Source organism: Bombina bombina, chromosome 1 (genome assembly GCF_027579735.1).
Source record: "Bombina bombina isolate aBomBom1 chromosome 1, aBomBom1.pri, whole genome shotgun sequence".
Lineage (NCBI taxonomy): Eukaryota > Metazoa > Chordata > Amphibia > Anura > Bombinatoridae > Bombina > Bombina bombina.
Window position 1 is genome coordinate 1,178,742,804 of NC_069499.1, and position 21,484 is coordinate 1,178,764,287.

At 38.7% G+C, this 21,484-nt stretch overlaps 1 protein-coding gene across 1 annotated transcript in view; it reads left to right on the forward strand.

Moving 5' to 3' along the window:
• Positions 1–21,484, forward strand: part of LOC128663866 (C-type mannose receptor 2) — a 347,089-nt gene that overhangs the window by 320,913 nt on the left and 4,692 nt on the right. Inside the window, exons 26-28 of the mRNA XM_053718428.1 lie at positions 12,935–13,054; positions 13,560–13,739; positions 16,445–16,471. Of these exons, the coding sequence (XP_053574403.1) occupies positions 12,935–13,054; positions 13,560–13,739; positions 16,445–16,471 (327 nt within the window). The remainder of the gene's footprint in view (positions 1–12,934; positions 13,055–13,559; positions 13,740–16,444; positions 16,472–21,484) is intronic.

Consider the following 21,484-nt stretch of genomic DNA (forward strand, 5'->3'; position numbering starts at 1 on the left):
TAAGGTCATCCAAATCGCAATCATTACTTGAAAAAGATTGCAAAATGAAAGAAATAAAATTAAACTAAGGATACCTTTTAAACATAAAGGTAGCCTGCAAATCATGATTTAGGATATTTGTAACCCATCAGTGTAAAGGCACTCTTGTAGTGAAATACCCCCATAGAGACCTAAGATCACTCAAATATAGGATCCATCTATTTAAGGTCATCAAAAAATGTCAAATATTGCCTCAAATTAAGAGGAAATTTACAGAACATTAAATGTGTAAATATACCAATATTGAACACCAGATGGCAACAAAATCTAAGACTAATCTCTTAATACATAAAAACTGTGATAAGGAAAATATAAATACTTAAGAGAGATAGAGCCCGTAGCCGGCCAGCAACCTTGTTCTGCAGTTTCCCATGGTGGACCCGCTCTTCAACACCCATCTTTGAGGGAAAGCTAAATGGCGGATTTCACGCCCACCAATCGATCCTGCGGCAGGAAAATTAACCCCCACTGCACCAGAACTGCACTCACTCTGCGAGACACGCGGTAAAGGAAAATGTTTATTTCCAGGCCACCTAGAATGAGTAAACTCACACTAGCTACTACATACATTAACCCTTTGAGTGCTAAGCATTTTCCCACCTGGGTGCTAAGCTGATTTAAAGGGACAGTTCACCCAAAAAATGTCTCCCCTTTAAATTATTCCCAATGATCCTTTTAACCTGCTAGAGTGTATTAAATTGGTTACAAGTAGCTCCTTTACTCCTATTTCAGCATTTGAAATAGCTGATTTAGCCTGTGGTATCGCCACCTATACTGAACAAATTAATACTTGAGTATAGGCTATTGAATAGCCTAAGTATACACAGCCAACAGAAGAGATTACACTCTAAGTGGGATACAGGATAGTTAAGTAATAAAATGATCATTTTCCATTGTTCTCTCTATGTATTGAGCTTTGGTGTTCCAGCCAAATAAAAGATAAGGAAGCAAATCTGTTTACACAAACTTAGAACATAATGAGATCTGATATACACAAATAAGCATGAAAATGGAATTTCTCAAATATTTTATACTCTGCAGTTGGTATAACTAGTCATTTAAAATACATTAATGGACAAACACTTTTACAGTGTACTGTCCCTTTAAAGTTTTTTTTATTTTTTTGAAATATATTCTTTTTTAATTGTTTTTTCCAGATCCCCAAGACTTACATCGTTGGAAAGGTTAGGCGATTATTTTTCCAATGGTGGGTCTTGGGGGTCTATAGCTGCTTAGATGCCTGAGATACAGACTTCTAAGCAGCATGCCCCCTTTCCCTATACTTGTCATTGTCATTTTTAAATAAAGTTGCACTGTGACGTCATCACATCATTGCGCGGGACGTCGCCGCGCAAAATGTGAAGCCCCGGCGATGCCTGTCACTATACAGGCCTGAATGCCGGGGTAGGAGCGGGTGGGAGCCCCCAGATCTCCCTCAAGGTGGGAGAGTGCTAGCGACGGCTCTAAGCCATCGTTAACACCTGAGTGGGAAACACTGCGACGGCTCAGAGTCGTTGATAGCACTGAAAGCGTTAAACAAATAAGAGTTGCGTAAAAACATAATTTATGTAAGAACTTACCTGATAAATTCATTTCTTTCATATTAGCAAGAGTCCATGAGCTAGTGACGTATGGGATATACATTCCTACCAGGAGGGGCAAAGTTTCCCAAACCTCAAAATGCCTACAAATACACCCCTCACCACACCCACAAATCAGTTTAACGAATAGCCAAGAAGTGGGGTGATAAGAAAAAAGTGCGAAAGCATATAAAATAAGGAATTGGAATAATTGTGCTTTATACAAAAAAATCATAACCACCACAAAAAAGGGTGGGCCTCATGGACTGGTTAATATGAAAGAAATGAATTTATCAGGTAAGTTCTTACATAAATTATGTTTTCTTTCATGTAATTAGCAAGAGTCCATGAGCTAGTGACGTATGGGATAATGACTACCCAAGATGTGGATCTTTCCACGCAAGAGTCACTAGAGAGGGAGGGATAAAATAAAGACAGCCAATTCCTGCTGAAAATAATCCACACCCAAAATAAAGTTTAATGAAAAACATAAACAGAAGATTCAAACTGAAACCGCTGCCTGAAGTACTTTTCTACCAAAAACTGCTTCAGAAGAAGAAAATACATCAAAATGGTAGAATTTAGTAAAAGTATGCAAAGAGGACCAAGTTGCTGCTTTGCAAATCTGATCAACCGAAGCTTCATTCCTAAACGCCCAGGAAGTAGAAACTGACCTAGTAGAATGAGCTGTAATCCTTTGAGGCGGAGTTTTACCCGACTCGACATAGGCATGATGAATTAAAGATTTCAACCAAAATGCCAAAGAAATGGCAGAAGCTTTCTGGCCTTTTCTAGAACCGGAAAAGATAACAAATAGACTAGAAGTCTTTCGGAAAGACTTAGTAGCTTCAACATAATATTTCAAAGCTCTAACAACATCCAAAGAATGCAACGATTTCTCCTTAGAATTCTTAGGATTAGGACATAATGAGGGAACCACAATTTCTCTACTAATGTTGTTGGAATTCACAACCTTAGGTAAAAATTCAAAAGAAGTTCGCAACACCGCCTTATCCTGATGAAAAATCAGAAAAGGAGACTTACAAGAAAGAGCAGATAATTCAGAGACTCTTCTGGCAGAAGAGATCGCCAAAAGGAACAAAACTTTCCAAGAAAGTAATTTAATGTCCAATGAATGCATGGCTTCAAAAGGAGGAGCTTGAAGAGCCCCCAGAACCAAATTCAAACTCCAAGGAGGAGAAATTGACTTAATGACAGGTTTTATATGAACCAAAGCTTGTACAAAACAATGAATATCAGGAAGATTAGCAATCTTTCTGTGAAAAAGAACAGAAAGAGCAGAGATTTGTCCTTTCAAAGAACTTGCGGACAAACCTTTATCTAAACCATCCTGAAGAAACTGTAAAATTCTCGGAATTCTAAAAGAATGCCAAGAAAAATGATGAGAAAGACACCAAGAAATATAAGTCTTCCAGACTCTATAATATATCTCTCTAGATACAGATTTACGAGCCTGTAACATAGTATTAATCACAGAGTCAGAGAAACCTCTTTGACCAAGAATCAAGCGTTCAATCTCCATACCTTTAAATTTAAGGATTTGAGATCCTGATGGAAAAAAGGACCTTGCGACAGAAGGTCTGGTCTTAATGGAAGAGTCCACGGATGGCAAGAGGCCATCCGGACAAGATCCGCATACCAAAACCTGTGAGGCCATGCCGGAGCTACCAGCAGAACAAACGAGCATTCCTTCAGAATCTTGGAGATTACTCTTGGAAGAAGAACTAGAGGTGGAAAGATATAGGCAGGATGATACTTCCAAGGAAGTGATAATGCATCCACTGCCTCCGCCTGAGGATCCCGGGATCTGGACAGATACCTGGGAAGTTTCTTGTTTAGATGAGACGCCATCAGATCTATTTCTGGAAGTTCCCACATTTGAACAATCTGAAGAAATACCTCTGGGTGAAGAGACCATTCGCCCGGATGCAACGTTTGGCGACTGAGATAATCCGCTTCCCAATTGTCTATACCTGGGATATGAACCGCAGAGATTAGACAGGAGCTGGATTCCGCCCAAACCAGAATTCAAGATACTTCTTTCATAGCCAGAGGACTGTGAGTCCCTCCTTGATGATTGATGTATGCCACAGTTGTGACATTGTCTGTCTGAAAACAAATGAACGATTCTCTCTTCAGAAGAGGCCAAGACTGAAGAGCTCTGAAAATTGCACGGAGTTCCAAAATATTGATCGTAATCTCACCTCCTGAGATTCCCAAACTCCTTGTGCCGTCAGAGATCCCCACACAGCTCCCCAACCTGTAAGACTTGCATCTGTTGAAATTACAGTCCAGGTCGGAAGAACAAAAGAAGCCCCCTGAATTAAACGATGGCGATCTGTCCACCACGTTAGAGAGTGTCGTACAATCGGTTTTAAAGATATTAATTGAGATATCTTTGTGTAATCCCTGCACCATTGATTCAGCATACAGAGCTGAAGAGGTCGCATGTGAAAACGAGCAAAGGGGATCGCGTCCGATGCAGCAGTCATAAGACCTAGAATTTCCATGCATAAGGCTACCGAAGGAAATGATTGTGACTGAAGGTTTCGACAAGCTGAAATCAATTTTAGACGTCTCTTGTCTGTCAAAGACAGAGTCATGGACACTGAATCTATCTGGAAACCCAGAAAGGTTACCCTTGTCTGAGGAATCAATGAACTTTTTAGTGAATTGATCCTCCAACCATGATCTTGAAGAAACAACACGTCGATTCGTATGAGATTCTGCTAAATGTGAAGACTGAGCAAGTACCAAGATATCGTCCAAATAAGGAAATGCCACAATACCCTGTTCTCTGATTACAGACAGAAGGGCACCGAGAACCTTTGAAAAAATTCTTGGAGCTGTAGCTAGGCCAAACGGCAGAGCCACAAACTGGTAATGCTTGTCCAGGAAAGAGAATCTCAGGAACTGATAATGATCTGGATGAATCAGAATATGCAGATATGCATCCTGTAAATCTATTGTGGACATATAATGCCCTTGCTGAACAAAAGGCAAGATAGTCCTTACAGTTACCATTTTGAACGTTGGTATCCTTACATAACGATTCAATATTTTTAGATCCAGAACTGGTCTGAAGGAATTCTCCTTCTTTGGTACAATGAAGAGATTCGAATAAAACCCCAGCCCCTGTTCCAGAACTGGAACTGGCATAATTACTCCAGCCAACTCTATATCTGAAACACATTTCAGAAATGCTTGAGCTTTCACTGGATTTACTGGGACACGGGAAAGAAAAAATCTCTTTGCAGGAGGTCTTATCTTAAAAACCAATTCTGTACCCTTCTGAAACAATGTTCTGAATCCAAAGATTGTGAACAGAATTGATCCAAATTTCTTTGAAAAAACGTAACCTGCCCCCTACCAGCTGAGCTGGAATGAGGGCCGCACCTTCATGTGGACTTAGAAGCTGGCTTTGCTTTTCTAGAAGGCTTGGATTTATTCCAGACTGGAGATGGTTTCCAAACTGAAACTGCTCCTGAGGATGAAGGATCAGGCTTTTGTTCTTTGTTGAAACGAAAGGAACGAAAACGATTATTAGCCCTGTTTTTACCCTTAGATTTTTTATCCTGTGGTAAAAAAGTTCCTTTCCCACCAGTAACAGTTGAGATAATAGAATCCAACTGAGAACCAAATAATTTGTTACCCTGGAAAGAAATGGAAAGTAGAGTTGATTTAGAAGACATATCAGCATTCCAAGTTTTAAGCCATAAAGCTCTTCTAGCTAAAATAGCTAGAGACATAAACCTGACATCAACTCTGATAATATCAAAAATGGCATCACAGATAAAATTATTAGCATGTTGAAGAAGAATAATAATATTATGAGAATCATGATCTGTTACTTGTTGCGCTAAAGTTTCCAACCAAAAAGTTGAAGCTGCAGCAACATCAGCCAATGATATAGCAGGTCTAAGAAGATTACCTGAACACAGATAAGCTTTTCTTAGAAAGGATTCAATTTTCCTATCTAAAGGATCCTTAAACGAAGTACCATCTGACGTAGGAATAGAAGTACGTTTAGCAAGGGTAGAAATAGCCCCATCAACTTTAGGGATTTTTTCCCAAAATTCTAATCTGTCAGACGGCACAGGATATAATTGCTTAAAACGTTTAGAAGGAGTAAATGAATTACCCAAATTATTCCATTCTCTGGAAATTACTTCAGAAATAGCACCAGGAACAGGAAAAACTTCTGGAATAACCACAGGAGATTTAAAGACCTTATCTAAACGTTTAGATTTAGTATCAAGAGGACCACAATCCTCAATTTCTAAAGCAATTAGTACTACTTTAAGTAAAGAACGAATAAATTCCATTTTAAATAAATATGAAGATTTATCAGCATCAACCTCTGAGACAGAATCCTCTGAACCAGAAGAGTCATTAGAATCAGAATGATGATGTTCATTTAAAAATTCATCTGTATAAAGAGAAGTTTTAAAAGATTTTTTATGTTTACTAGAAGGAGGAATAACAGACATAGCCTTCTTGATGGATTCAGAAACAAAATCTCTTATGTTATCAGGAACACTCTGAACATTAGATGTTGATGGAACTGCAACAGGTAATGGTACATTACTAAAGGAAATATTATCTGCATTAACAAGTTTGTCATGACAATTAATACAAACAACAGTTGGAGGAACAGCTACCAAAAGTTTACAGCAGATACACTTAGCTTTGGTAGTTCCAGCACCAGACAGCGATTTTCCTGAAGTATCTTCTGACTCAGATGCAACGTGAGACATCTTGCAATATGTAAGAGAAAAAACAACATATAAAGCAAAATTGATCAAATTCCTTAAATGACAGTTTCAGGAATGGGAAAAAATGCCAAGGAACAAGCTTCTAGCAACCAGAAGCAAAGAAAAATGAGATTTAAATAATGTGGAGACAAAAGCGACGCCCATATTTTTTTTTTTTTTTTTTTTTTTTTTTTTTTTTTAATAATTTTTTATTGAAGTCATAAACAAATATAACAATAATGAAACGTCCAACAATAATAACAAAGGAGAAAAGTACAGTATTAATACCATGATCTTGCCAGGTAAACAACATAAGTTATGCCATCATTGTATACATTCAAAAAATTTCAAGAATAGTACTCTATGATGAGTAGTAAAAGAATGGAGAAGCAATAACTGGTTAGTGTTATGAAGGAGCATGGTGGTTTACTAGGCAATAAATCTAACTAGAAGGGGCATATAAATCCCGTTTATTAAAGGTATTAGTACAGAGTTTGGACTATCCAGGTTAAGACCTCAGTTTTTATTTTTTTTATAGGATATATAGACTAGAAGTGGCCCCTCCTTGTGATGGATAAATACACCATAAAATATTAATTTAGGAAATATAAAAGCAAGGAAGGGTTGGTTTTATGGGGGTAAAGGTAGGGGGGAAATAGAGTATATTCTCCACATTATCATGGGAAAGCATTTATAGCGGTATATAATCTAGTAAAAGTAGGATAAACGTGGATTGGCTTGTGTTTGGCCACTTATGGACCAATTTAGCGGGGAGAGGGATAAGGGGACGCAGCGGGCAAGAGCCGCTCAAAGTGGAGTGGGGAGGGGAATGGGGGGGCGGAGCCAAATGGGATATGAGAGCAGGTATGGGAAGACTTATTGGGTGAATATAAGGGTGGGCTTCACAGGGGGGACCTGTTATTTACATGACTACTGGGATGGGCATGGCTCTATCAGAGCGAAGTAATTATCTAAATATAGTGTTATGCTCATATAATGAGAAGGGGATGACAAATGTGTAGAATATGCGACCAGGATAATACCAGAGCTCAATTATGGGAAGTAAGGGGCCTGACTAATCACACTGCATTATTATGTGGAGGGGGGGGGCTGTAGAATGTTCGGGGTATAGGGAATCTCCGGATGAGCCCCTCTCCTAAGGGAGTGTCATCAATAGACGAGGCTGGAAAAAGGAGTGGGGATATGACCCGCCGGCAACAAGCCTCTGCGGGAAAGGGAGGAGAGAAGCTTATCATGGACAAGTGATATATACAGATAATGTGGAAAAAGCCATGAAAGAGCTAGTGATGACAGATCTACAGTCACTAATGATGATAGCATATACATATACAGATATAGATGTTCATACATACATTAACTGCTAAACTCGTGGGCAACGAAAGTAATTGGTATGAAGTAATAAATATTACCTACTTGTTGAGGCTAACCTTCAGCCTATGAGAATCTAATTACCAATAATGTAGGCAGGAGCATAGATAGATTAGAGATAACAGACATACAGTCGCAGATAATGATAGCGAATAACATATAATATAAATATAACACAACATTTAGGCAACAAAACAGATACCTATACAACTAAATATATCGGAATGTAAGGTAGATGGTGAAAAACTTTACCCTGAGGCATCCCTAGGAGCTGCCTATTTAAGTAAATAAATAGATTTTGAAAATAGATGAAATATTTTAGGTGACTCACAATACCTTTAGTCTCCACAGTAGCGTATCAAACTTTATAGTGACTGGGCAAGCATGAAAATGAATATATATGTAACAAGTAAATTATAAATGGGAGCATCTGTCCTGCCTTGTCAAAGGCAGTAGTATGTGGCCAGGGTGAGGGATACGGGCGGGTTGTGTGTTAGATGGGGCCTATATACCTATCTCGGTCACAGACAAAGCGTAGACGTTATTTCAGTTCAAAGGTTTTCTGTAGTGACCTATGCTGCTAAGCTAAAATCTGAAGGTACTAGGTACACATAGTTATAAAACATTATAAGGCCACATAGCTACTGTAAAATATTATCTCGTGCTTAAAGCATAGAAATGTGCTGGAAGTAGTTCACACTTTCTTATGTGGATGTGCAGGCAGTATGGAAGACCAGTACACCACAATACTAGGTTACATTATAAAATCTAAATTAACATATAGGTGAGAGGGGGGAGAAGTACTGTCTGTGCCCTATATATTCCCAGCTTAGGGATCTAACTTATACCAGCAAGCTGACGTGAGTGAGAATTACTAATACCCCAGGTACCTCCATTGCTTAGCATGCCTAATGAAAAAGAGTCACACACACCAATATAAACAGCAATAAATATTGAACACAATATAGAACAGGCTTTGAACTTGTTACCCAGACGCTGTTAATAATTTATGTACTAGTGCGTTACTGGCAATAGGAATAACTCCCCTTAAGATGTCCCAACCTGAAGGACCATATGTTAATAGGCTTAATATGTGCACCAAGCTTACTAGGCTGTAAGTAAGAATTACTGAGAGAGGGAAATCGTTAGACTTTATCTGCATTAGACAATTAGCTGGTATAATTGGTTAGGCATCAGTATCCAGTTAAATAACTCTCATTAAGATGTCCCAGCCTAAATAACCGTGTGATAACAAGCATAATATACACGCTACCCAATTAGGTGAAGAGTATAGTTGGTATATAATAAATGACATACTTAGAGGAAAATGAGTTCTTGTAAACATTAAGCGGGTATATGGGGCTATCCTGAGACATTGCATTTAGTGGTAATGGGTTATTATGGGATGTAGTATGACAAGAGATATAAGTCTGCATATAGAGATCTTAGGTGCATATTCATGCAGTTTCATTGGTTTCCATAACGTCTCAAAAGAGCCTTTAAACCTTGTCAAATGGTTAGGTTAATAAATCCAATCTGGTTGTATATGTGTCTTGTAAATTTGAAAGAGTATATATTTTTTGCATTGTATGCCCTGCCGCTTTTGATAAGTCTCAGTTCCAGGGGGCATCGTATAAGACTAGCTGGGGAAGTTAAACACCGATGAGCTCACTACAGTCTGCCTAATCTCGGGGATCAAAACAGACCTCATCAAAGCAAGGCAAACAGCAAGTTATCCCACTCCACATCTCAAAATCTGAGAGACTCCTGACATCCGATAGAGCTCCTGAAGGTGTACCTGGCTTCTGAAGCGTCTTAGGGGTAGATCAAGTTTCGGTAGCCACCGGAGATTGTAAATAGAAAGGGCCTTGGCCGAGTCCTTAGAATCAGCTAACTCCATGTTGTCATTAGAAATGCGAACCGCGGCCTTCGGATAACAGATCTCACTCGTGTCTTTCATCTGACTCTGAGCCGGCTTCAGCTGCGTATTGCAATGCTGCACAGGGCCTGTGTGCGCATCGAAAGGCTGTAGAGCGCTGTATCGTTCACAGAGAAGTATCCGTTCTGTCAGCTCAGGACTAGGCTTCTGAAAAGCTGTGAGATATACCTCTTCTGCCTCCAGATGGGTATCCGGGTTCCAAATTAGGGTATCGAAGTTACAATAACCAGCTACCTCTTTACTGTCCACTGGTGACGGCTCAGGCTGTGGCGGGTTCATGGCGGCTCTCAACTCTCTAGTAAGGACTCGCCGGTGACAGTCCAGTAGAAGCCCCAATTTGTGAAGCGCAGATACTATTTGCCCTTCCATATTACAGCTTATAAGGCAGTTAAGGAGTGGAAGGTGTCTCTCTAAACAAAGAGATGGTGCTTAGGCGTCCCCAAGATGGCGGCTCACTCTATGCTGTAATCCCAAAAAGCAGGAAGATCTTTGTATTTGTTGTATCGTCACCTATTCTGTTTTATTGACCCATGTCGCATGTCCTCTCGTTCTACCACACATTAAAGGGCACATTTTGAGAAATAAAAGATCCTAACATGCCAATATTATAGGTGATTTATAAGCAAACAGCAGGAGCTCTAGCATAGCACGTCTTGTTGTTTCGGCTGTTGGCTCCGCCCCCCACGCCCATATTTTTTTAGCGCCAAATAAGACGCCCACATTATTTGGCGCCTAAATGCTTTTGGCGCCAAAAATGACGCCACGTCCGGAACGCCGACATTTTTTGCGCAAAAGAACCTCAAAAATGACGCAACTTCCGGCGACACGTATGACGCCGGAAACAGAAAAGATTTTTTGCGCCAAAAAAGTCTGCGCCAAAAATGACGCAATAAAATGAAGCATTTTCAGCCCCCGCGAGCCTAACAGCCCACAGGGAAAAAAAGTCAAATTTTTAAGGTAAGAAAAATGATTGATTCAAATGCATTATCCCAAATATGAAACTGACTGTCTGAAAATAAGGAATGTTGAACATCCTGAGTCAAGGCAAATAAATGTTTGAATACATATATTTATAACTTTATTAAAAAAGTGCCCAACCATAGCTTAGAGTGTCACAGAAAATAAGACTTACTTACCCCAGGACACTCATCTACATGTTTGTAGAAAGCCAAACCAGTACTGAAACGAAAATCAGCAGAGGAAATGGTATATATATAAGAGTATATCGTCGATCTGAAAAGGGAGGTAAGAGATGAATCTCTACGACCGATAACAGAGAACCTATGAAATAGACCCCGTAGAAGGAGATCATTGAATTCAAACAGGCAATACTCTCCTCACATCCCTCTGACATTCACTGCACGCTGAGAGGAAAAACGGGCTCCAACCTGCTGCGGAGCGCATATCAACGTAGAATCTAGCACAAACTTACTTCACCACCTCCATAGGAGGCAAAGTTTGTAAAACCGATTTGTGGGTGTGGTGAGGGGTGTATTTGTAGGCATTTTGAGGTTTGGGAAACTTTGCCCCTCCTGGTAGGTATGTATATCCCATACGTCACTAGCTCATGGACTCTTGCTAATTACATGAAAGAAAAGAGTCTGTTGGTGCCTGTGGCTGGAGTTTCTCCGGGGACCTCACCTTAGGCGCCACCACGATACAATCACTTTTAAGTTAAGGCCACCCAGAGGGCGTCCTAGGGGAGGGGGTACTACATAGAGAGACACAGAGATTAAACCTCCTGAGGAGAAATGCCTATATCGGTCCAGTGTTTCCTTCAATATGGAGAATTGCTGATTTTTTTTTTAGATGCAGCGTGCTAAAGCGCTGTTTCCTATAAGAGCATACATTAACCTCTTAAAGCTTGTGTCATCTAACTATGCGGTACTAATATGTCCACAGTATAAAGACATTAGGTAGGAATCAAGGACTGAGTGTCCTAAAGTAGGACCGAAAAACTTGACAGAGAGTTAACGGTCACATACACAAAGTCACCATTATTGCCTGCAGTATAGCCCCTTGTAAGGAGCACCAAATAGACATATGAGAGATTCTGAGCTTCCCTTATAACTGTCTATTAACTATTAATGATGTACTGTGCAGGGATAAGAGGCATGAGGTAAATATAATTAACTAAATGATTCTCAATCCCCCACACCTAAAGCTTGGGTCATAACATTACATTAGACCCTACAGAAGGCAGAAAAAGCGGCGTAGATCCCAGAAAACGGATTTCTTGAAAAAAAAACAGATAGCTGCTCAGCCGCAGTATTTCTCAACTAGAAGAGATATATATAAATATTAACCCCTGTTGAGGGTAGCAGGTCCCAACCGGTCCCTGAATATTTACCAGTCCTCTCTTCATGATTTTTTCTTGACCCAAGAAAAAAATAAATATAAAAGGACTTACCCTCCAGGGTTTTCTGCTGCGTAACAGTCACAGCAGCTTCAGGTCTATTAGCCTCACCCGTCGCTGACAGGGACCTGAAAGTAAAAGAAAAAACAGAGTAACCAATTCTGGTTTTCTATCTAAGGGGTAACATAAATATTAGAAATAAAGCAAAGACCACCTCACTGCCTTCTAACTGCTAAAAGCCACCATTACTCTTACTAAATAGATTGACATGGACACAGCATAGCCCCTAATCCTCGCTTGCAGGGAAAAGTACCCATTTAAAGGATTAAAATCTTCAGACACCTTCTTCGCCATCCTCCCGTGATCAAGGCAAAGAGAAGGACTGGGGGTTATGGGTAAGGGAAGTGACACTTAACAGCTCAGCTGGGGTGCTCTTTGCATCCTCCTGCTGACCAGGAGGTAAATATCCCACTACTAATTGGAATCACGTCGTGGACTCTCCATGTCATAGGAAAGAAAACATGATTTAGATAATTCCACTAGGGGATTCATAGTACTGGTGAGATTTCTTACTAAATCACATAAGCCCAGAGGCCTTTAGATAATCGGGTCCTAATTATCAACCCTTATTGCTGACCCACATTTCCACTGTAATGTTGATCTCACTTCTTAAACTCAACCCTCATCTATTTTCTGTACATGTAACCCTCTCATCTGGGACTCATATCTGTGATTAAATAACTTTCTTGCTTAGCAAATGAACCTCAATAAACATCGGCTTAGGGTTGCATATATGGATTGTTGTATTTAAGGTATGCCTAGATGTTCATGATAATTCTTTTTAATTGTCTTGCAGTTGGTGGAGAGGTTCTGTCCATTTCTGATGAGACAGAGAATGTTTTTGTGTGGGAACATCTACAGACATATGAGAGTCAGTCCAAAGGAGCTTGGCTTGGCATGTCTTTCAATACTAAAGGTTAGAAATTACTAATGTTCAGCACAAGGGGTGATGAAAACAAATGAAAAAGGAAACAAACTACAAGTAGAGAGGAAAGCAAAGACTAAGAATTAGGGAAACGATAATAAAGAACATATAGGTAGAAATAGTGAAAATTGTTGCAGAGGAAACTGAATGGATGTCAGTGATAGAACAGTGGAATAAGGCAACAAACAAAGAGCAATAAATAGTAACGGGAAAAGGTGGGATACACTGAGATTACATAAATAGCAAACGAGTATGTTGGGAAATGTACAACAGTAATAAAATGAGAATAAATATAACAGCGGAGAAGGAGAAAATAATAAACAGTGAGAAAAGGGAACAGGTAGAGAAGAGACAAAGTAAGAAACAAAGAGGATGAGATCCTCAGACAAATAACAGGGTCACAGGTTTTGCATGGTCATGATGATAAAAGCCATAATATGCTTTGGTCCTTCATCTGAAGGGACAAGTTTGTCTCATTAGTTCCTTTCTTGTTTAGGGGGGGCCCTTGTCTGGAACGATAACACTCCAGTGAATTACTCTAACTGGGGGCAGCAAGACACAGGCCCCAGTCTACTGAGTCCCAACTCTTGCTACTGGATTCAGGGCAGTAATGGTGTGTGGAGCCTTGGATCTTGCACTAACATCAGCATGGGAGTAATCTGCAAACTCTCCAGAGGTGAGGAAGAATGAGGTTATTACTAGTGGGAAAAGGGCAACATATAATAATGGCTTTATTCAATTTAACAGCTTAAAGACATATTGGAGTCAACTTTTTAAGTATGTCTGTAGTATTCACTGGCAATTAAGAATGATTTGGCTGAATATCTGCATATAAAATAATTTTTTTTTTTTTTTTAAAAACACACATATATTTTCATTGCTTTCTGCAAAATAAATAAGAAGAGATTTAAATGACCTCCTGCACAGATCCAGTTATCACTGTGTCAAATGTAGCAGGATGTGCCCCTACCTTTCTGGAGGCAGTGGAAAAAAACACAAAATTTCAGAATTAAATTGCAGGAAATAATTGCACATTGCATTTTTATGCATTGTTAAATATTTTAGCATAGTTTCCATTGCTGGTGTCAGCTTTAAGATGCAAAGCATTTATTCATTTGGATGTTGTAAAGTGTTCTTGGCCTTTTATTTTCTATACTTCCTCAATCTGTTTTATAACTGCATGGAGATTTTGTAAGGTGTTAAAGGGACGTTAGACACTTAATACGAGAGAGAGTGATATATTAATGTCCCTAAAACAGTAACCCTTCAGCCATATTCATCTAGCATCCAGCAAGGTGGATTCAATTGGGGCCTCTGAGTATGCTGCTTAGCAACTAACAGGATGATGTAAAAGATCGGTTTTGCTCTTGCAACCTTCACTCACTGAAAATAGACCAGCACATACAGTATATTTTTAAATATGTACTAAAATAATTATTTATATGAATTTATTGAAGAGGTTTGTGTTTTACTTGCTTTAAATCTGTTTTACATTTTAAAATACCAGCTATTAAAGGGATATGTAGCACAACATTTTTCTGTCATAATTCAGATGGAACATGCAATTTTAAACAACTTTCTAGTTTACCTTTATTATAAACTTGTCTTTGTTCTCTTGGTATCTTTTGTTGAAAAGCAGGGACTGAAATAGATACTGAACTCAATTTTTTTTCTTTCATGATTCAGATAGAGAATGCAATTTTAAGCAACTTTTTAATTTACTCCTATTGTCATTTTTTCTTTCTTCTTTTGCTATCTTTATTTGAAAAGAAAGAATGTAAGCTTATGAGATGGCCCATTTTTGGCTCATCACCTGGGTAGCGCTTGCTGATTGGTGGCTAAATGCAGCCACCAATCACCAAGTGCTATTCAGGGTGCTGAATCAAAAATGGGCCGGCTCGTAAGCTTAGATTCCTGCTTTTTTAAATAAGGATATCAAGAGAACGAAGAAAAATTGATAATTGGAGTAAATTAGAAAGTTGCTTAAAATAACATGCTCTGTCTGAATCATTAAAGGGACAGTCAACACCAGAATTTTTGTTGTTTAAAAAGATAGATAATCCCTTTATTACCCATTCCCCAGTTTTGCAAAACCAACACTGTTATATTAATACACTTTTTACTTCTGTGACTAACTTGTATCTAAGCATCTTCTGACCGCCCCTAATCACATGGCTTTTAGTTATTATCTATTGACTTGCATTTTAGCCACGAGCGTGATCACAATGCTATCTATATGGCCTACATGAGCTAGCTCTCCCCTGCTGTGAAAAGTAAATAAAATAGAGGCGGCCTTCAAGGGCTTAGACATTATCATATGAGCCTTCCTATGTTTGCTTTCAACTAGAATACCAAGAGAACAAAGCAAAATTGTTGATAAAAGTAAATTGGAAAGTCGTTTAAAATTACATACCCTATTTGAAAAATGAAAGTTTTTTTTGGACTTGACTGTCCCTTTAAGAAAACATGTGGGTTCAGTATTCCTTTAAGCTTGCATGTCTGGAGCACTTTATGGCAGCGATTTTGCAAGAATGTTATCCATTTGCATTTGTCCGGATCACTAGATGGCAGCACTATTTCCTACCTAGGTGTCTCTTCAACAAAGAAAACTATGAGAACAAAGCAAATTGATAATAGAAGTAAATGTGAAACTTTTTTAAAAAAAATAATATGCTCTGTCTGAATCACAATTTTTTGGGGGGGGATTTCATATCCCTTTAAAGACATTTTGACACAGCCTCATGTATGGAGAGCACAAACTAAAAGGCTGACAGCTTTTCAAACTGTTAGACTGCGTAATTTTATTACCAGCAGAAAACACAACCAATGGAAGCTCAGTTTTTATTTGGAATCCCATTTTGAGTTTAAAGAGACACTGTACTGTAAATATCCTTAATGTGTTCCCAATGACTTGTCATACCTGCTGTATAGAATTAAAATTGTCCCTTTGAGTTAATTATTGCAATTTATAAAGTTGGTTTTGCTCACTGAAACCACCACTATTAATGAATATTCCAGTACCTAAGTCTTGGCTTTTGTTTGTGTAGATAGTGATAAGATTAATGGGCCCCTTGTTAGTGTCGGCTCAGTCCATTTGAATGGGCATCTTCTTGATAAGAATGGGTGGCAGTTTCAATGAGCAAATCAGAATTTTCAAATACAAAATTTGCCATACATTTAATACTCCACAACTGGAATAATAAGTCAGAGGAACAAATATTTAATTATAGTTTTATCTGTCAAGTCAGTCTATAAATTGAAACAAAACAAAAAATCAAAATGCAATATAACTGAATTATTCTTGGAAAATGTGTGAATACAGGTCTTAACACTGTCTTTATCTCTCCCTTTCTTTTTTCCTACAATGTTGCTTTTTTTTAGAGGGAGAGACAGATTTTGTTAAATCTGGTAAGTATCCTGATGCAAACCGTGACACGCAGCGCTGCCAAAACAAAGTAAAACATATCATGAAAATCATAAAATATTATATATATATATATATATCTCTCAACACACAATAAAAGGATGAGCACTAATATAAATGTTAATGTACTTAATGAGTTTGCAAACAGTTATAAGTGCTCAAGACCAGGTTGCACTACTACCTATACACCCACAAATAGTATAAATACAAATATTAGTCTCTGCACTAATAATGAAGACTCTAAGTAAATGAATAAAGAAGATGCATTAATGAGCATAAAGAGAAAATTTAATGAAAAAAAAACATAAAAAGAAAAACAAAACATCCTAATTGCAATCCATAAATGAACACAGATGCAATAAATATACACACATGCAAACTGGGCGTCCCCAGTTATCAAGCAGCAAAAAAATAATAAGTGGTGGAGGTCAGACTCTAGAGCAAAAAGTCAGAACCCTGGCTATATATGAAAACCATGGGCATAATAATGTTAGATGCAAGCAATGAAATGAATAAGCAAGATAAGGCAGTTCATGCACTTGTAGCGGTTTATGCAGAGTATGATAATGTGGTTAGTGAGCTGACAGTTGAGAAGATGACAAGTTATGCCATGCAATCAGGAATATATAGCAATATATCTTCCAAAGCGTCAAATAAGACAGAGTTCATGCATACAATATTGCTAAATACATATGGATACTTCCAATTTCCTCACTGTGTGATTAGAGAAAAAGTATTAAACTGCTCCGGCACTCGAGGACCAAAGTCCACCGGTGAATGGCAACTGTGTAGGTGTAGCGCTCTGTGAGGCCTGCTGTTGTTGAAGTGACGTCAGACGCCAAAAGAGCTCGATGCTCCCATGCTGGTTTGTACTGCTGACAGCCTGATACATGCTGGGGATTGCCACAATCATCTTGCCGCTGTTGGATGTCTTCCTATGGACAGTGTTTACTTAGCATTCTGAGACCCTACACGGATTGGGTGAGACCGCTCACAGAGCGCTACTCCTACACAGTTGCCATTCACCGGCGGACTTTGGTCCTCGAGTGCCGGAGCAGTTTAATACTTTTTCTCTAATCACACAGTGAGGAAATTGGAAGTATCCATATGTATTTAGCAATATTGTATGCATGAACTCTGTCTTATTTGACGCTTTGGAAGATATATTGCTATATATTACTGATTGCTTGGCATAACTTGTCACCTTCTCAACTGTCAGCTCACTAACCACATGATCATACTCTGCATAAACCGCTACAAGTGCATGAACTGCCTTATCTTGCTTATTAATTTCATTGCTTGCATCTAACATTATTATGCCCATGGTTTTCATATATAGCCAGGGTTCTGACTTTTTGCTCTAGAGTCTGACCTCCACCACTTATTATATTTTTGCTGCTTGATAACTGGGGACGCCCAGTTTGCATGTGTGTATGTTTGTTGCATCTGTGTTCATTTATGGATTGCAATTAGGATGTTTTGTTTTTCTTTTTATGTTTTTTTTCATTACATTTTCTCTTTATGCTCATTAATGCACCTTCTTTATTTATTTACATAGGCCTAGATTTGGAGTTCGGCGGTAAAAGGGCTGTTAACGCTCCGCGGGTTTTTTTCTGGCCGCACCATAAATTTAACTCTGGTATCGAGAGTTCAAACAAATGCTGCGTTAGGCTCCAAAAAAGGAGCGTAGAGCATATTTACCGCAAATGCAACTCTCGATACCAGAGTTGCTTACGGACGCGGCCGGCATCAAAAACGTGCTCGTGCACGATTCTCCCATAGGAAACAATGGGGCAGTTTGAGCTGAAAAAAAACCTAACACCTGCAAAAAAGCAGCGTTCAGCTCTTAACGCAGCCCCATTGTTTCCTATGGGGAAACACTTCCTACGTCTGCACCTAACACTCTAACATGTACCCCGAGTCTAAACACCCCTAACCTTACACTTATTAACCCCTAATCTGCCGCCCCCGCTATCGCTGACCCCTGCATTACACTTTTAACCCCTAATCTGCCGCTCCGTAAACCGCCGCCACCTACGTTATCCCTATGTACCCCTAATCTGCTGCCCTAACATCGCCGACCCCTATGTTATATTTATTAACCCCTAATCTGCCCCCCACAACGTCGCCGACACCTGCCTACACTTATTAACCCCTAATCTGCCGAGCGGACCTGAGCGCTACTATAATAAAGTTATTAACCCCTAATCCGCCTCACTAACCCTATCATAAATAGTATTAACCCCTAATCTGCCCTCCCTAACATCGCCGACACCTACCTTCAATTATTAACCCCTAATCTGCCGACCGGAGCTCACCGCTATTCTAATAAATGTATTAACCCCTAAAGCTAAGTCTAACCCTAACACTAACACCCCCCTAAGTTAAATATAATTTTTATCTAACGAAATAAATTAACTCTTATTAAATAAATGATTCCTATTTAAAGCTAAATACTTACCTGTAAAATAAATCCTAATATAGCTACAATATAAATTATAATTATATTATAGCTATTTTAGGATTAATATTTATTTTACAGGCAACTTTGTAATTATTTTAACCAGGTACAATAGCTATTAAATAGTTAAGAACTATTTAATAGTTACCTAGTTAAAATAATAACAAATTTACCTGTAAAATAAATCCTAACCTAAGATATAATTAAACCTAACACTACCCTATCAATAAAATAATTAAATAAACTACCTACAATTACCTACAATTAACCTAACACTACACTATCAATAAATTAATTAAACACAATTGCTACAAATAAATACAATTAAATAAACTATCTAAAGTACAAAAAATAAAAAAGAACTAAGTTACAGAAAATAATAAAATATTTACAAACATAAGAAAAATATTACAACAATTTTAAACTAATTACACCTACTCTAAGCCCCCTAATAAAATAACAAAGCCCCCCAAAATAAAAAATTCCCTACCCTATTCTAAAATACAAATATTACAAGCTCTTTTACCTTACCAGCCCTGAACAGGGCCCTTTGCGGGGCATGCCCCAAGAATTTCAGCTCTTTTGCCTGTAAAAAAAAACATACAATACCCCCCCCCCAACATTACAACCCACCACCCACATACCCCTAATCTAACCCAAACCCCCCTTAAATAAACCTAACACTACCCCCCTGATGATCTTCCTACCTTGTCTTCACCATGCCAGGTTCACCGATCCGTCCTGGCTCCAAGATCTTCATCCAACCCAAGCGGGGGCTAGACATCCACTGAAGAAGTCCAGAAGAGGGTCCAAAGTCTTCCTCCTATCCGGCAAGAAGAGGACATCCGGACCGGCAAACATCTTCTCCAAGCAGCATCTTCTATCTTCTTCCATCCGATGACGACCGGCTCCATCTTGAAGACCTCCAGCGCGGATCCATCCTCTTCTTCCGACGACTAGACGACGAATGACGGTTCCTTTAAGGGACGTCATCCAAGATGGCGTCCCTCGAATTCCGATTGGCTGATAGGATTCTATCAGCCAATCGGAATTAAGGTAGGAATTTTCTGATTGGCTGATGGAATCAGCCAATCAGAATCAAGTTCAATCCGATTGGCTGATCCAATCAGCCAATCAGATTGAGCTCGCATTCTATTGGCTGTTCCGATCAGCCAATAGAATGCGAGCTCAATCTGATTGGCTGATTGGATCAGCCAATCGGATTGAACTATATTCTGATTGGCTGATTCCATCAGCCAATCAGAAAATTCCTACCTTAATTCCGATTGGCTGATAGAATCCTATCAGCCAATCGGAATTCGAGGGACGCCATCTTGGATGACGTCCCTTAAAGGAACCGTCATTCGTCGTCTAGTCGTCGGAAGAAGAGGATGGATCCGCGCTGGAGGTCTTCAAGATGGAGCCGGTCGTCATCGGATGGAAGAAGATAGAAGATGCCGCTTGGAGAAGATGTTTGCCGGTCCGGATGTCCTCTTCTTGCCGGATAGGAGGAAGACTTTGGACCCTCTTCTGGACTTCTTCAGTGGATGTCTAGCCCCCGCTTGGGTTGGATGAAGATCTTGGAGCCAGGACGGATCGGTGAACCTGGCATGGTGAAGACAAGGTAGGAAGATCATCAGGGGGGTAGTGTTAGGTTTATTTAAGGGGGGTTTGGGTTAGATTAGGGGTATGTGGGTGGTGGGTTGTAATGTTGGGGGGGGGTATTGTATATTTTTTTTTACAGGCAAAAGAGCTGAAATTCTTGGGGCATGCCCCGCAAAGGGCCCTGTTCAGGGCTGGTAAGGTAAAAGAGCTTGTAATATTTGTATTTTAGAATAGGGTAGGGAATTTTTTATTTTGGGGGGCTTTGTTATTTTATTAGGGGGCTTAGAGTAGGTGTAATTAGTTTAAAATTGTTGTAATATTTTTCTTATGTTTGTAAATATTTTATTATTTTCTGTAACTTAGTTCTTTTTTATTTTTTGTACTTTAGATAGTTTATTTAATTGTATTTATTTGTAGCAATTGTGTTTAATTAATTTATTGATAGTGTAGTGTTAGGTTAATTGTAGGTAATTGTAGGTAGTTTATTTAATTATTTTATTGATAGGGTAGTGTTAGGTTTAATTATATCTTAGGTTAGGATTTATTTTACAGGTAAATTTGTTATTATTTTAACTAGGTAACTATTAAATAGTTCTTAACTATTTAATAGCTATTGTACCTGGTTAAAATAATTACAAAGTTGCCTGTAAAATAAATATTAATCCTAAAATAGCTATAATATAATTATAATTTATATTGTAGCTATATTAGGATTTATTTTACAGGTAAGTATTTAGCTTTAAATAGGAATCATTTATTTAATAAGAGTTAATTTATTTCGTTAGATAAAAATTATATTTAACTTAGGGGGGTGTTAGTGTTAGGGTTAGACTTAGCTTTAGGGGTTAATACATTTATTAGAATAGCGGTGAGCTCCGGTCGGCAGATTAGGGGTTAATAATTGAAGGTAGGTGTCGGCGATGTTAGGGAG